Raw genomic sequence first — 16,330 nt, 5'->3', positions numbered from 1 at the left:
ATCATCAACAACAATTATTCATCATCATCTTCATTATTTATAACGATCAGCAACTCGATCGGCAAATTCCCAAAAAAACACATTGTGAGTCAACCAAGAAGGTGCCATCTCCGCTCAACTCTCGATTGAACAACAGTTCATCATACGGATATTATTATTATTTAAATAGTATTATTAATATTTCCAGTTCCAACTGTACAAACTGGTTTTCCAACTATTACATTTAATTATTATTTATAGAAAAAAAAGAGAACTTGACTCTCTCCATTCTCTTCGCCCACAAATATTCGATAGAAGAAGAAGAAAAGCCTTCTTCAAAGCACAAGTGATTGATCATCAACCTACCTACTCACCTATCCACTCTCTATGAACGCTTCCTCTTTCTCGACAAGTTATAACTCAACTCTGATGGACTCTCTCAGTTCCTCCTTATTCACGAATAATAGCACGAGTACCCTTGCATCCTTCATCCAGTTCTGGTCCAATATTTCTACAACCATTCATGGTGCGCAGATGGTGTGGTCGTTTATGGCAACTCTGCCCTGGATGTGGATATTGAATTGGATCTTCATAATGTTGACTGTCTTACTCCCTGATGAAATTACCATGTGGCAATCAGATGCCTATACTTCGAATCCAGTTGCAAATTTTGGCAGTGATAACTTTTTAATGCAATCAGTGACTGGATATGTCTATCACCAAGTGCCTTTCAATACTTGGTCTCACATTCTGACCTTTCCCATTGATTTGACATGGTGGGCTCTCTACATTAACTATTACAGTGAAATGTGGTTTGGCGATAGTATTCTCATGTATACTCACTATGCCATTTGTGTGATGCAACTGATTTCAGTATGCTTTAGACCTCAGAGTACCTTGTCACATCAAGATGTTGCTGCCAGTGACAATTTAAATCCTGCCACCTCTCTTCCAAAATCTTTGATCACAACGAGCAGTGCTCCAAACAGTGGAGCTGATGTTTCTGCTTCTTTGAGACAGGATCCAGCTCAGTCCTCTTCATCCTCAACTGTTCAACAAAGTACTGAGAATGCCACCACCACCACCACCACCACCACCACTACTGAAACTGCCACAAATACCACTCAAGAAGAGTCATTCTCATTCAGAGAAATGATGAAAGAATTGTACAGAGAATTTTATTTCACTCAATTCGTGGTCGTCTTTTCTGGATTCACCTTTTGGTACATTGTGTTGCAAATGTTACTCCCAGCCCCAACAGTTATGGTTAAATTCTTTTGTCCTCAATTCATTTTCGAACAATTGCCAACCCTCGCTCAAACAAGTGACATTTTCTGGTTGAATATTTTCATTGCACACAATGTAATTTTCAGAGTATTGGGACATTGTGCTGATTACTTGCCTCCAATCATGTTCATTGGAAAGGATTTACCATTCACTTCTATTGGTCAAGGTTTTGCCATGTTTGGAAAATTCAGAAGTTGGAGATGGATCTTGCAAATTCCATTCGCCTACTGCTCAGAGTTGTGTGCTGGTTATCCAGGAAGACTATTTGCTTGGAGAATGTTGGCCGATTTAAGAGTTGTTTTGAATTATTGTGGTGTTGATGATAGCAAGCAAATCAACTTTTTCACATTGAATTGGTTTGAAGTCGACCATGCAAAGGATTTGATCAATCTTCATGGATGGAATTCTTGGACACCAACTTCACACTTGTTTGGAGCAATTGAAAAGGGAGATGAAAATGACTTAAAGTCCCCTTCAGGTTCTGTCACCACCAACACTCCTCCCACCCTCTCATTGTCAAAAAACAATGAAAATAAGGATGTGGAGTGAATTTGTCACAATAACTGACAAGAAGAAGATGAAGCACAGAACTCAAACGCTAGAGTATTCTTTACATGCTTTTGTGAATGCACCAATACAAGGACATTCAATCATTCATACACACACATATATTTGTGACTTTGGATAAATCTCTCAATTTGCCTTCTTGCTCAACAACAAGAAGAGGCTCTTTCTGAACATTCACACAACATTTTCGTTGCATGTAAATAATAAACATGTCAATCTAAGTATTATTTGGAATTCCTATTTAATTCTCCAATTTAGAAATGAAACAATTTATTTAAAAACATGAAGATCACAGCGGAATAATAATAATATTTTCCATTTCAGGAGAAAGGCGCAAGGACCATTCTTGATCCATCACCCAATGATACGTTCCTGTACAGAAACGCTTCAAACAGTATATGTACTGTTGGTCAAGAAATATATCTCATCCTCAATATCGTTGATTGTGCAATTTCCAAACACCTTATTCGAACAAGGAGAAGAAGGAACTAAGGAACTTGGAAGATTTCAAAAAAAAAACTCCAAAAAAAATATCTGTAATTCATAGTCGCGGGAGAGAATATATTCATCTTCCCATCTTCACTCGACCATCGAAGACAAACCTTGAGAATTTTTTAATTATATTAATTAAATATAGTATCATCATCATCATCGGAGGAGGAGGATGAACAGTAGTAGTTCTGCAATGTATTTGGGTGAAGGTGATACCATCCAATGCCGAGAGATGGAATATATGAAGAGTTGTAACTCGGAATTTCCTCATCATGTTCTTTCGCAAGAAGAGGAGGAAGAAAATGAGAGGAATCCTTGGAGTTGCTTTGAAATGAAATACAATCTTGGGAATTTGCCAATGGAAATGATTCATTTCATTTGCAGACATTTACATTCGGATCAATTGTTTCGTTCATTGTTTGTTTTGAATCGTCATTGGTTTGAGTGTTTGAAAACCTACCCCACTGTGTTTTTAAGAAAGTGCAGAAACAGCGAAGGTGCATTGAAAGTATTGCGTGATCGCTTTATGGACTTGAGATTTTTGAATTTGAGTGGACTGGACTTGCATGACAGCGAAGGAAATTGTCAACACCACTTGCGAACACTAAGAGAAGCCATGAAGGCTGCTTGCAAAAGATTACGGTATTTTAGAATGTCCAATTGCTTGACAAGTCCAATTCAAAAAGGTATTGTAAATCAGATGACCTTACGAAACATTGAAACAGAACTCGGAAAAGATGGTCACAACTGGTTCGCCCAGCTCAGCGATGACGGAAGAGAAATAACCATTGAAATATCAATCAAACATATTGAGACCCTTGTATTTGAAATGCTTGGACAGATCAGTACCGTTCGAGTAGTGAATATCGGTGAAGAAGAAGTAGATAGAAACTGTAACTTAACACCAAATTCAATTTCATTATTTATCTCAAGATGCCGACACGTAGGATGTGAAACTTTTGAAACATTTTCACAGAATGAAGAATTCTGTAAACGTGTGACAGAAATGATGTTAGAATGGAACGTTGGTGTGGATGATTTGACATTCGAGTCCATAAGTCGGTCTTTCCCGAATGTTGAGAAACTGAGTGTTGCTAATTGTGTTTCAATATCCTCTGCTGGTTTTGAAAAGATTTCATGCATGCATAACCTTCGTTCCTTGGTTGTTGTGGGCACTAAAATTAAGGACGAGGATCTCATCAAAATCTCCACTCTTCCCAACCTGAAAGCCATCGATCTTACAGGTACAAAGGACACTATTGTCTCTGAAGAGTCCTATCTGAAATTTGTTGAAAATCGCCCTCAACTGGAAGAATTATCAGTGTCTGATTGCAACTTGACAGACGTCACTGTCCTCTTAATCAAGAAGAATCTCAAAAAATTGAGAAAGTTGGACTTGTCGTGGAATGTGGAAATGACGGATGAAGGGATGGAGAATATTCTTGGAGAACTTCCTCTACTTGAGAATTTGAATGTCATTTCGGGAGCTAAAATCGAACATGCACTGTTGTTGAGAGAAAGTATCGCAGCAGATCGTCCTCTGTTGCCTCATCTTAAAAAGTTGTGTCTTGGAATGAGAAACTTTCAGTCCTCACAAAGTATCAGCAACATACTCAAGAATGCTCCAAATTTGACATCACTGCTCTTGTCTGGTTGCTCCTCTTTGACTTCTGATTCCTTTGAGGTTTCTGAAGCTCCAAATTCTCTGAACAAGCTCAAAGAAGTGCATCTTATGAGATGTAGGCGACTGGACGACAGTGTCCTTGATAAATTGATGCCACTTTGTCTCTCGAGTCTCGAATCTTTGCTGTTGCAAAAAACAAAAATCTCAAAGGAAAAGATTGAACACTGGAAACAGCAGTCTGGAGGTATCCTGAAAAAGATTGGTTACCCCAAATATTGATTGCATTGGATACATCATCTTATTTGGAGGTTATATATCTACATAAATTAAAATTCATTGATTTATATAATTATTTTAGATAATACGATCGAGTGATTCACGAATCAATCATATCCGAATATCAGAACTTATTGAGATTTTAGAAATTCATAAAGAGGTTTGTAGTCATCATTCTTGGATGCCAAGTTCTTCACGACCGATAATGGTGTGTTACCTCTCCAATTTTCAATGTCCTTATCAGCCCCCAGCTCAAGTAATAATTTGGTTGCCTCCAAATGATTGTTAATGGCAGCCAAATAGAGTGGTGTGTCCTTGGTAATGTCAGTCAATTGATTAACATTCTCATGCTTTTCTGTGACAAAGAATTTGATGAGCTCACAATTTCCTGCTTCGGCAGCCATATGCAGAGCAGAGATACCATTATTTCCAGCCAAACTGTAATCCAAGAATTTAACTGACCATTTCGAGTCGCAAAATGCACCACTTACCTGTAATCTGCATTCAACTCGTTGACCAAGAATTTAACCATTTCAGCAGAGGCTTGTAAAGTCTCTGGTGACACATATTTGTCGTCCTCAGCATGTGTATTCGCAATGGCAAGTAACAATGGATTAATGTGAATATGATCATTCGAGAGTGTTTCATAAAATTTGGCATTTGTGGTGTTGGCCTCTTGTGAGTGTCTGTGAACAAGCGCTTTTAGAACTTGCAAATTATTGTTCAAAATGGCTGTGTGAATTGGGAGCATTCTTTCGGTGGTGCACTGAATATTCTTATTTGCATTCAATTCATCAATTAAAAAGGCCACTGTTTCTGCGTGACCATATTGAGCAGCCAAGTGTAGTGGAGTGTATCCATAAACATCTTGTTGACTATCGACATTTTCTTTCTTTTCCTTCACAAGATATTCCAATATCTTATTTTGCCCATTAATGGCTGCCACATGAATTGGAGAAAACAAAGTTTCACTTGCATTTTTATCAGTATAATCATAGAGCTTCTTTACAACCTCCAAATATCCTCTCTCACATGCAATCGTTAAAGCTGTCTTTTTGTCGTTGATGGTGGTTAAATTACAAAACTCTCGAATCTTTTCGGGATTATTTTGTAACTTTTCAACAAATAACTTGTCCACAAGAGCATCCGATCCAACAAAGGCTGCCACATGGAGCAGAGAATGTCCATCAGAATCTCTCTCGGAAAGTACATCAGAAATTGAATCCAACAGTGATGAAAGAATACTTTCTTCATGACCACTATGACCAACAAATAATTGTAAGACTTTTTGAATTGTTCTGCCTTGATCGGATTGATCTTGAATGAGTGTTTTGTTCATGAACGGAGGCTGAGAAGGAGGTGTCGTGATCACCATGCCGCTACTCGATTGCATTTTTTTTATTTGGAACAAGTGCTGTATTGGGCACTTTTATGGTGTTTCCTAACTTGTTGCTCATTCAATATTGAATTTCACACTTTAGTCTTTATGCTAGGTTCATAACTACAAACTATTCAGTCCGTGAGTCGTTGCTTAAACAACCAAATCGTTCATTGTCATAAACTTGCAACTTCAAAATCACCCGTACAAGTGACAGGTTGTAGCAAGTTCGTTCAGAAACAATGAATGTTGATGTGAGTTTGAATTTCCAGACACAAATTGAGATATGTGTTCTATGCGTAGAATTGACAATGAAACAACTGTTTGATATTGGCATTATAATTGTGGTTCGGAATGATGATGGTTCCATAATCATCTCTTCAGCAAAGTGATTGCAGGTCTTGGCTGAAAATTATGATAGGATAATCATCCCAAAATGCGTCTCCAACTGAATTTTTGATACCAAGATCAAAGTACTTGCACAATTTAAACAACAAAAGGTGTTAATTGTCATAAAATTGAAATATACCGCTGGTATTATCTTGGGCTGGTTCTTGTAAGAAATCTTCTAATGATGAATTGAAAAACATGAGACTTTCCTCTGAGAAATTTCCGGCAGTAAAAGAAGAAAACGAAGCAGATGGTACCAAGGTGTTGTGGGTACTAGTATTATTTGGTTGTTGTTGTTGTTGTTGTTGGAGAGGAGTGTTGGGTTGTTGCTGCTGCGCTTGTTGTTGCGGTCGCATGAGTTCTGACATGAGTTGATGCTGAAGTGTCATGGGTACATCTGTTTGACCAAATTTTAAAGAGTGTTCATAGAGTGGAAGTAATTGACCAAATGGATTGTCACTTCCAAGTGGATTGACCAGTTGATGATTATTTCGTTGTCTCTCAAGAATTGTTGCCAGCACCTCTGAAAGTTTGTCCTCTTCTTTTTTCTTGGATGACATGACCTTGTTCGTTATTACTAAATTTCCACGCATGGCAGAATTACTGTGTTGTGGAGAGGGTGATGATGCGGGATTGTTTGCTAATGATGATGATGATGGTGTATAAAAAAAGTTATTCGTACTCGTCGTTGTGGTACCATTATTCAATAAATGTGATTGATTGTGTAGAGATGAAATTCCAGATGAGGATGAAGCATTTGATGGAGATGAAGATGATGATGCAGGTGTACTTCCTGAACTACCAGTACTGGCATTTCCACTAGAATTCTGCATTACTGGCCCATTAATGATGGATAACGATGAATTGCCGCTAGGATTCGGAGGACTAAAAAGCATGTTTTTTCCATAACCCGTCGTCGTGGTCGTCGTCGATGAAGATGGCGTTAAAGAAGCAAATGGATTCAATAAATGTTGTTGCGGTTGATGATGAACATGTCCCGAGCCAATATGTTGTTGTTGTTGTTGTAGTGGTGGTGGTAGTTGATGATGATGTGGTTGCATCAACACACTCAAGCCTTGTGAGGATGATGATGACGACGACGGATGCTGCTGCAAATATTGTTGATGATGTTTCATTTTTTCACTTTCCGTTACGAGCAACTTCCGCAACAGCATGAGTTGTTCCAATTCTTGTGGTGAGAGAGAGGATGAAGTGGTGTTTGGCATGTTGTTGTTGTGGTTGTTAGGGTTGGAAAGTGTTTGAGAGGATGGTTGTTGTGGTTGTTGTGGTTGTTGTGATTGATTTTGGTTGCCAGTATTAATACTGCTGTTCAAACTCTGACTGCTCCTCAAACTTGCACTGCTATGAGAGTAGGTGAGAAGAGGAGTTGTCGTGGAATTGCTACTGCTTGGAGTGGCAGCAGGAGTGCTAGCACCGAGAGAGGAAGAAGTGGTCACTGAGGAGAGTGGAGTGTTCGAGGAGGATTGCTGTTGAGTGGAGGTGGATTGAGAAGTCGATGATCGTTTCTGTGATGTGGTGGTGGTGTCAGCGAGCATATTCCACATGTGGAGAGGAGGATTGACCAAGCTTTGTGGTGGTGCTTGTTGTTGAGAGTTATTGTTGTTGTTCGAGGCCATCATGTTCCTCCACATGGTATTGAAAATTTGTTGAAGTTGTTCCAAAGACGCCCCTCCATTGTTGTTGTTGTTGTTATTGTTATTATTCATCATCATGAGCATATTCATCATCATGTTCGTGAGCATATTGTTGTTATTGAGACTTGCATTCGTGTTGTTGGTTGAACTGGTTGGATCCGATTTTTCATTTATGGTTAAAGTGGTCTTGTTGCTTGCAGCTTGTGGTTGTTGAAAGCTATTCGTCGTTGTAGTAGTAGTAGTATTCGATGAATAACTAGTACTATTCGGTGCTGAGTAATTTCCTGTGCTGTTATTATTCGCTGCAGGCATATTCACAGAAAAGAAGAAGGGACTCGATGAATTCGGATTGTTGTTATTGTTCGGCGATGGACTTGGGCTATTGTTGTTGTTGTTGTTACTGGTGGAGGGATGATGAGAGGACGATGATGAATTCATCAATTGTTGTATCATGGTGTGGTATATTTGTTGTTGTTGCTGTAATGAGGAGGAGGAGGAGGATGGCGAAGGAATAGTATTTGAATCACAGAGCGGATTCTTGTTATGATTGGAGAGTTGATTCATAAATTGTTGTAACAGATGAAGTTGTTGCATACTTGAATCAGCAACAACATTGGTAGTGTTGTTGTTGTTGTTGTTGTTGTTGTTATTAGAATTACTATTTTCGTTGTGGTTGTTCGGATTATTCATGATGAAGATATTCTGGTTGACAATTTTCTTTCTCTACAATAATTGTGTGAGTAATTATTTGAATAATGTTGATGATGTTATTGTGTGATACGTATGCACTCAAATTATTATTTGAATGAAACAAAAGCCTCTTTGGGTTGTTTGACCAACACCAATGTACAAGTGTTGATATGAGAATCGAGTAATTACTTTTTTCAGATTTTGATTCGATAGAAAGAATCCAGATCTAGGAGGAGTGTTGATGTTCTTGACCGATGAGTAGTGATGATGCTGATGGAGGAAGGTGTTCGTTCACTCAAGAGAGGACTTTTCTGACAGAGGATTCTTTACACAGGTCAACCAACGCGGAAAAAGAGAAGCTTCAGCAAGAGGGAACAACAATATTGTTTTGTTTTTTTGTTATCCACGGAGACCTTTCGTTGCGACGATTCTCGGCTCTAGTTGAAGACTGAATTGTTGAGGTGTGCCTTTTTGGTTGGAGGAGGTTAAAAGTAACTTTAAACATTGATCAAAACGTTTGCAATAAATTGCAACTGGATTATGATTCTAGACAAGAAGAATGTTGAAAACCCAAGAAGCTTGATCGCGTCGTGGTGAGAGTGCACTCACAAAGAGCATTCGAATATTCGTTCAACAAACCCTTACCTATTGTCAGTACCTTTTTGAGATTTGTCTGCGAAAACAAACTGTTGGTGAGAATGATGAAGTTACCTTATTTATCTTCAAATATCACCTTGTATCAGACAATTTTATAATCATCAAACTGCTGTGTGGTTCCAACAACAATACTCTTCTCGTTGACTTTGAATATAAAACACAAGAGAGGTGTTGAGAGATGTTTGGAAAGAATCGACCAACAACAACAGTTTGACAATCGGACGTTGTTTTTCCAAATTCGTTCATTTCCCAGTCGACCTTTCTCAAAAAAAATAACAAACTCTCTCTCGTACACACTCTCTGTTTGTTGTGATTCATTTGTAATTGGTGGTTGGTTGAAACTTTTCAACGACGACAGAAAAATAGACGGATCATATCCGAGCACAGTGTGGCATCTGGAAACAGATCCTATTCTTATTATTATTTCCTCACTACTGAACATTGGTTTTTGAGTGATCATCAAATTTTGATTTTCTCGAATTGATTGTGATGATTTTTCATTTGTTTTGTTTCTTCAAAAGATCAATTTGAACTGAATTCCTTTAATCATACTACTACCAAAGACCATCAACAACGGAACACAAAATTTCAAAGTGATTCTTTTGCTCCTTTTTGATACAAATTAATTCTCATTAATAATTGTTACAAAAAAGACCGAATCAAGAATATTATCACCATCATCAACCAAGCGATACAAACACAACAACAATGAATGATCCACCCTCTTCGGAAAATTTAAATCACACCAACCATGTACTCTCTCCGAATGAAGGAGTTCTTGTTGATCGACAACCTCCACCACATTTTCTCATTCGGGGCGCAAGTACTAAAGATCTCAACAACAAGGACACTACAAAAGATGGTGCTATGGCTATACCACCATCACTGCTACTGTCATCACGAGCAAACAAAAAGATGGAAGCTGTCATTACACCCAATGCCGATCAGGAATTGGATGAATTGGAAGATGTGATGCATAATACAGTATCAGGAGCTGCTCCTGGAGCTGATACATCGAAACATGCATATTGTGCTCCTCGTAGAGCTATTGTCACATGTCAAAACTTGGAAGTTATTTCTGAAAAATTGAAAGAAAGAAAATTACGAATCTGTGTATATATTAAGGAGAGAGTTTACAAACGACGGAAAACTCTCAAATCATCAATTATTGATGTTCCCAATCTCAGACATACTTCCTCAAATCCAGGGGAGAGTGTTCAAATACCGCTGAACAACATTTCATTCAAACTCAAATATTCACATCACTTTAAGAAGAGAATTGATGTTCTACGAATTTCCCTTCAATACTCAAAAAAGAAGGGAGATTCATTTAAGACCATGTCAATCGTGTCAATTAATTTGTTACATGTTCTTCAGAGGCCATTTGATGAAAACATTTCATTCCTTGTGAAAAAAAAGAAGAAGAAAAGTAAGGAAGAATCTGAATCCACAAGTACTGGTGCACAACCCAACAACATGTTGAGTTCAGGGTCTCTTATTGTATCATATAATGTCAACAGTGCTATTCTGCATTATCTATCAAGCGATGATGAGGATGATGAGAAGGAACGATATCAGCACCACCCACAAGTGCCAACCTCTTCAACAGCAGAATGCGTTGCAAAGCTTAAAGTCTCTATACAAACTGTTCCCATTTCCTTAACAGAGCTTCGAAAGAAAAAGAGAAAGTTCACATTTCTAGGTAAAAAGGAGGATTCTCATGCTATGAATGCAATACACCCGGGCGATCCGTACGAAGATGATTTCACTGATGAAGACGAGGAGACGGATGAAGATAGTGACATTGATTTTGAAGAAAATAACGTTAACGAGACGAACCTGGCATCTCCGGTCGCTTTAGCCACATCAATGGCCACAACACTAACACCCAGTACAGAAAAGAATGCAAAAGAAGACAAGACCCTTAAGGCCGTTATTGGAATTAAGGACAATATTATGAAGCGATGGAAAAGTTTTAAGAAGAAAGGTCAAGGTGGACAACACTTCTCAGATTTTGAGCATGATTTACCCTCTCCAAAAGGAAGCCTTGCCAATAGCATGGAAAATAATCCATTTCAAACTGCCGCTATTGTGAAAATTGAAAAGATTCCAATACAGGATCAAGTGAAAGAATTACTCCAGAACAAGACACTCGTGAAGAAAATTATTTTAATTAACGGTGCATTCCGAAGAGGTCAACGGATTTGGAGTTTTTTAAAGAGATCTGGAGGTCTCTATGCTAGGGATGTTCTTTGTACATTTTCATGTGATGATGTTCATATGGCTCTCACAATGATCATTCAAAACAATATTGAAAAGAAGTATGTGAGTGAACAGGAGCTTAATGAGACCAAAATTGTAATCATAGGTAATGATGCTTATGTGAACGATGTGTTGAGAGCCTGTCTCGCTCAGACCACAGATGAAAAGCAATGGGATCAATTCCTATTTTACATTATTCCAATTCCTTCAAAGAAAGGAGAAGAGGCCATTCATAGATCTAGGAATGAAATTTCTGCATATCTCTATACAAAATGTCCTGTCTATGCACAATTATTCTCTGCCGACGAATGGAAGAGATCACTTTCATACCCATTGGAGGTTGAAGATTGTGTAGAGCAAGTGATATTTGAATATTTAGAAAATGCCAGAAAACAAGTCAGTTTGAAAATTTCTCAAATTATTCTAGTGAGTGATCTGTCTCAACAGAACATTTTCCCTATTCCTCATACCAGTGCAAGGTATCAACAAGAAAATCAGACAGAAACAGGCTCTCCGAATGGCACATCGGCGGCAACAGCAACACAAAATTTTGAGCCCATCTCACAACAATGCATTGTACCATTGATCAACAATATCCATATTGTGAATGGAGATTATCACGAGCAAAAGAAGCCCAATATACTTCTCAAACTGGTGCAAAATCTTGAAAAAGATGTCAAAGAAAAGCCATTTTCACACAAAGCAAGCGTTAATAATACTGAAAAATCATTAGCTCCAAGTACAATATCTCTTGCCACCAGCCCACAAATGTCCTCCATGGGAAACACTTTTCAGAAACGACCAAGCTCAGAGAATCCAGTCATTGAGGATGAGGACAGCTCTGACGAAGGAGAAGAGAGCAAACAAGAAAAGATATCTCTGTTAGAAATGAAAATTGACTATTGGGATGCCTCAAATGAGGAAAAGTGCAAGAATTCTACCAAGAACTCATTTTCACATGTTGAAATTTACAAACTGCCAAGCTCTGATTTACCAGAAGAATCTCAACCAAAATCTGGCACATTTACCTTAGTCACAACACGACCTAAAAAGAAGAAAAAACCTGCTACAGATGAAGTAGAGAGAAAGTCTAATTTAACAAAAATTATATGCAAAGTTGAGAAGAAGAAATCAACAGCTAAGGTAGTCATTGATGGAGTTGAATGGGCCAATGTCAAGGTCGTTTCTGTAGCACCTTCATGGGTCAATAATTTTCACTTTAAGGTTGCTTGTTTTAGGTAATTGTGAATGTCTTTCTTACATTTGAATCAAGCATTATGTCTTTGTGAATTCTTTTGAACCAACCACTACCATTTGAAGAGCAACTTGCACGGATGAGATTAATATGGACGTTGTATGAATTCAACACAGTAATGTCACTCATCATGCTTTTCCAAATAAAAATGCCAAACAATTACTGTGGGGGAGGGATTGGTAGGTTTTCATCAAGACGTTAGTGTTTTTGAAATCAAATCTTGGAGGCATTGATTGAATGTATTTCTCATGAATACTACTATGAACGTTTTACAACTACCACCACCATCAAGAGAATTGGCATTTGAGAGGAAATGTTCGAATTCCTCCTCTCCTTCCTACGCTCTTCGGAAACAAAAACAATCATATTTATTCAAATACATTCTTAGATACATTACCCATTGCTCAAATTGCATGCGGATCAAATCATTGTATACTATTAACGGAAAGAAATGAATTATATTATCAAGCCTCACCAACATTTTCCTGTGGACGATTTTCAAACGTTATGAATAATAATCTTCAGACGAGTGCTGTGGTTGTTGATCAACAGTCTCCAATCGCTAATGTTTTTTGTGAACGTCAGAATGACACCATCACTCACGATGATCGAGATTTTAGAAAATTGAATTTCGGAAAAAAGATACGAATGGTGGCTGCTTCGAGTGATCAATTTTTTGTGATTACAAAAGATGATGAAATTTATTACACCTTTGGAGGAAGAGAAAATTTATGGAATGAACGATCATCGTCAATAATGCAAGTGTCAGCGACGAGTTTCGATGGATCAACGTCACAATCATCGAGTCCACAATTTCAATTATTTAAGCCATGGCAACAAGTTAGAGAACGAATTGAAAAGTTTGTGGCGTCGAGTTTTACGAGCTGTTTTATCATTGTCTCGACTGAAGGTAAAATTTATGTGAGCGGATCACAAAATTCTTTCACTTCTGGAATGCTAGGAATCCCAATAAGTGGAAACTCTGAACATAATAGCAGGAGATTTCAAAGAGTGACACTTCCTGGCAATGAAAGAAGCAAGATCAAGATTGTGGCCATTGGAGGTCAACACACCATTATTGTGACTGAACGAAATGAATTTTACTGGTATGTACATGAGTGCTTTTTTTATTAGCTAAATATGTGTTACCAATGAAATGAAATTTAGCTCAGGAAGTAATATCTATTATCAATTAGGTATGTCATACATGGTCAACAATCAACAACCATATTTTTATTGGTAAAATTGTGGTAAATTGTACCTTTCTAAATTCAAAGGTTTTCAAAGCTCGAGTGGAAAGCAAACAAATTTTGTAAAACCAAAAAACATCCCATTCATTGGAAAGAGAATTGAATCAGTATCTTGTGGCTACGACTTTACCTTTGTTCTAGTGGAGGGAAATATATTATATGCATGTGGAAATTCATCCAGTGGGTGTTTAGGTTTTGGCACTTTTGAAAGAATCAACTTTTTCACAAGAATCTCATTCTCCTTTCCCATTCGACAGGTCGTATGTGGAGAAGATTTTACCATGATTCAAACCAATAATGGATTATTCTATAGAGCTGGATCCAATCGGTATGTAATCGATCGTAATGATGTGACATTTTAGAACATATTTCTCTTAAAAAGTCACTCTCAATTATTCCTTAAACAAGTCATCACACGAAATGGCATTCGTTCAGAAGTTGACAAAATCGCAACCTTTGAACCATGTTACATTGACGACAATATTGATGGAATTGTGTGTGGAAGTTCATACTTTTTCATGTACAAAAAAACATTCTCACATGTACAGACTTTATTTCCTAACCTTGTAAATATTCTCAACTTTTCCTCATCTCTCTCTCAGTTCAATAATGCCGGGTATTCCCTTGTTCCAGCATTTTGTGATATTTCATTCATCCAACACTGTTGTTGTTTTTGAGCACAAAGTGTGAACCTTACATAAATATTTCATGAAGAAAAGAGAGAGAGAAGTTGTATTTTAATGACAACGACCAACCTCTTGTACTACTACTAACCACCAACAAAACTTGTTCTAATTGTTCAGCATTAAACGATCATTCGCAATAAAAGAATTGACAACTCCACAAGAAAAAGAATTTGCATTTCATTGTTCATATTTAAATTAACAATAATTAATACATTTAAAAAAAATGTTCAACAAATGGCGAACCAAGTTATCTTCCAAACAGAATGTTATTCAGAAAAAGGAGGAATGGGATCATCATATGCATTCTCATCACGCTGATGATGAGAGGATGATGATGGATGGATGGATCAAGTCTAACCCTCTAGTTCCGAAAAAGGAAGAGGACGATTGGCCATCAGCAGCACCACCATTAACTGATGAGAATGGCAAAGATACATTTCATGAGTTTGATCAAACCTCTTGTCCATCATCATTCCTGCAGGATGATCATGTACAACAAGAACCTCATTATGAAGTTCTCTTCCGAGAAGTAGAGAATGATCCTACCGTTTCAAATTTCTCTCGGAGGAGACGAATACTTGTAGATCATTACGAGAATGATTTGAATTCAGCAGCAACTTTCAATTTAAATTATGTGGACAATAATGCCATGATTAGGGACAACAAACGGTTGAATCATGAGGATGATGAAATTACGATCAACTATTTATCGCAAAAACAACGACCACAGAATTTACCAAATATCAAGAACATGCATTTGTCACATCAACTCACAAATTTTGAGTATAACTATGATGGTTGGAATACAAGTAGCGATGAAGAAAATAATGAGCCATGGATGGATGATGAAGATTTTGCAATTCTACCAACCACTACAAAGACAATGATGTCAACAGTAGTGGAAAGAAAGACAAGCGTGTTAGATCCATCGATTCGATTATGGAATGCAAATGCAAAGGCCATGTGGACACACGATGTTTTCTTTAGCGTTTTTGCATTCCTTGATGACATTTTTGATATGATACGTCTGTCGAGAGTGTGTCGAGAAAGTTATAAAGCTTTTCGAGATCCATATCTTTGGAGAAATGAAATTGAAAATCGAAAAATCAGAACGTTGGGATTTAAAACAGAAGACATTGAAAATAATGGTATTGAAAATCTTGATGTTATATATGCATATTGTAAAGTATTAATGGATTACAAGATGACAAAGCTGAAAAGTCAGGCTGAAAATGAAAAACAAGTATATGTCCATGAGCAAAATAAGTTAAAGGAAGAGAAGAAACAAGCTTTGCAACAGAGACAAGCCAACGGTCTTGTTGTGACAACCATCATTTCACTCATTATCATTTGTTTCAATCTTTCGAGAGTGTTCTTTTTCCTAATTGCATATTTTCTTTTTGGTGCAACTGTTGTGGGAACGTTGCTATTCGTGAATACGCAGCCTAAACTCAAGAAGCAACAGATCATGTTAAATATTGTGATCATTGTGGTTAGTGTTGTCCTGTTTCAATTTAACGAGCTGAATTTTCTGTTTATGATTGTTGGAGCGATTGCATTCTCTTACTTTTTCACATTTAAATTTATTGTGACTTCAGAGCATAAGATTCAGAGCGAATTTTTAGTGAAACAGAGAAAACTCTATCAAGACATGTCTGACATTGATCAAAAGTATTACAAGATAACGAAAGAATTACAAGAAGTAGCCAAAAGAATTCCTTCTTCCTTAAAAGAACCCAAGAAAAAACCCCTTCCTCCCTCCGATTCAGTAACAAATGCACAAAAGAGACCTTCCTCCAAATGTAATATTCAATAATGACATGGACCAAAGGTGTCACATCATCAGTTTGTAAATGTTTCAAATTGCTTTTAGTGTTAATTG

The 16,330-nt window shown here is 37.4% G+C and overlaps 6 protein-coding genes across 6 annotated transcripts; 4 read left to right on the top strand and 2 right to left on the bottom strand.

Annotated features, from left to right (window-relative positions):
- Positions 1 to 573: 573 nt before the first annotated feature.
- Positions 574 to 4,228, top strand: FDP41_003727 (uncharacterized protein; the record flags this gene model as incomplete). Its single annotated transcript, XM_044707063.1, has 2 exons — positions 574 to 1,811; positions 2,710 to 4,228. The coding sequence occupies 2 exons, from the start codon at positions 574 to 576 to the stop codon at positions 4,226 to 4,228; spliced, it is 2,757 nt and encodes a 918-aa protein (XP_044561787.1).
- A 128-nt stretch (positions 4,229 to 4,356) lies between these two features.
- FDP41_003726 (uncharacterized protein) lies at positions 4,357 to 5,618 on the bottom strand (the record flags this gene model as incomplete). The annotated part of the gene is made up of 2 exons (XM_044707062.1): positions 4,357 to 4,663; positions 4,717 to 5,618. The coding sequence occupies 2 exons, from the start codon at positions 5,616 to 5,618 to the stop codon at positions 4,357 to 4,359; spliced, it is 1,209 nt and encodes a 402-aa protein (XP_044561786.1).
- A 488-nt stretch (positions 5,619 to 6,106) lies between these two features.
- On the bottom strand, positions 6,107 to 8,338 carry FDP41_003725 (uncharacterized protein; the record flags this gene model as incomplete). The annotated part of the gene is made up of 1 exon (XM_044707061.1): positions 6,107 to 8,338. The coding sequence occupies one exon, from the start codon at positions 8,336 to 8,338 to the stop codon at positions 6,107 to 6,109; it is 2,232 nt and encodes a 743-aa protein (XP_044561785.1).
- A 1,365-nt stretch (positions 8,339 to 9,703) lies between these two features.
- On the top strand, positions 9,704 to 12,499 carry FDP41_003724 (uncharacterized protein; the record flags this gene model as incomplete). The annotated part of the gene is made up of 1 exon (XM_044707060.1): positions 9,704 to 12,499. One exon carries the CDS (start codon positions 9,704 to 9,706, stop codon positions 12,497 to 12,499), a length of 2,796 nt encoding a protein of 931 aa, XP_044561784.1.
- A 161-nt stretch (positions 12,500 to 12,660) lies between these two features.
- Positions 12,661 to 14,439, top strand: FDP41_003723 (uncharacterized protein; the record flags this gene model as incomplete). Its single annotated transcript, XM_044707059.1, has 5 exons — positions 12,661 to 12,691; positions 12,805 to 13,618; positions 13,680 to 13,708; positions 13,790 to 14,090; positions 14,145 to 14,439. 5 exons carry the CDS (start codon positions 12,661 to 12,663, stop codon positions 14,437 to 14,439), a joined length of 1,470 nt encoding a protein of 489 aa, XP_044561783.1.
- A 232-nt stretch (positions 14,440 to 14,671) lies between these two features.
- FDP41_003722 (uncharacterized protein) lies at positions 14,672 to 16,264 on the top strand (the record flags this gene model as incomplete). Its single annotated transcript, XM_044707058.1, has 1 exon — positions 14,672 to 16,264. The coding sequence occupies one exon, from the start codon at positions 14,672 to 14,674 to the stop codon at positions 16,262 to 16,264; it is 1,593 nt and encodes a 530-aa protein (XP_044561782.1).
- Between the last annotated feature and the right edge of the window lie 66 nt (positions 16,265 to 16,330).

This window comes from Naegleria fowleri, assembly GCF_008403515.1.
Source record: "Naegleria fowleri strain ATCC 30894 chromosome Unknown tig35, whole genome shotgun sequence".
NCBI lineage: Eukaryota > Heterolobosea > Eutetramitea > Acrasida > Naegleriidae > Naegleria > Naegleria fowleri.
This window is presented reverse-complemented; position numbering and strand designations above follow the sequence as displayed.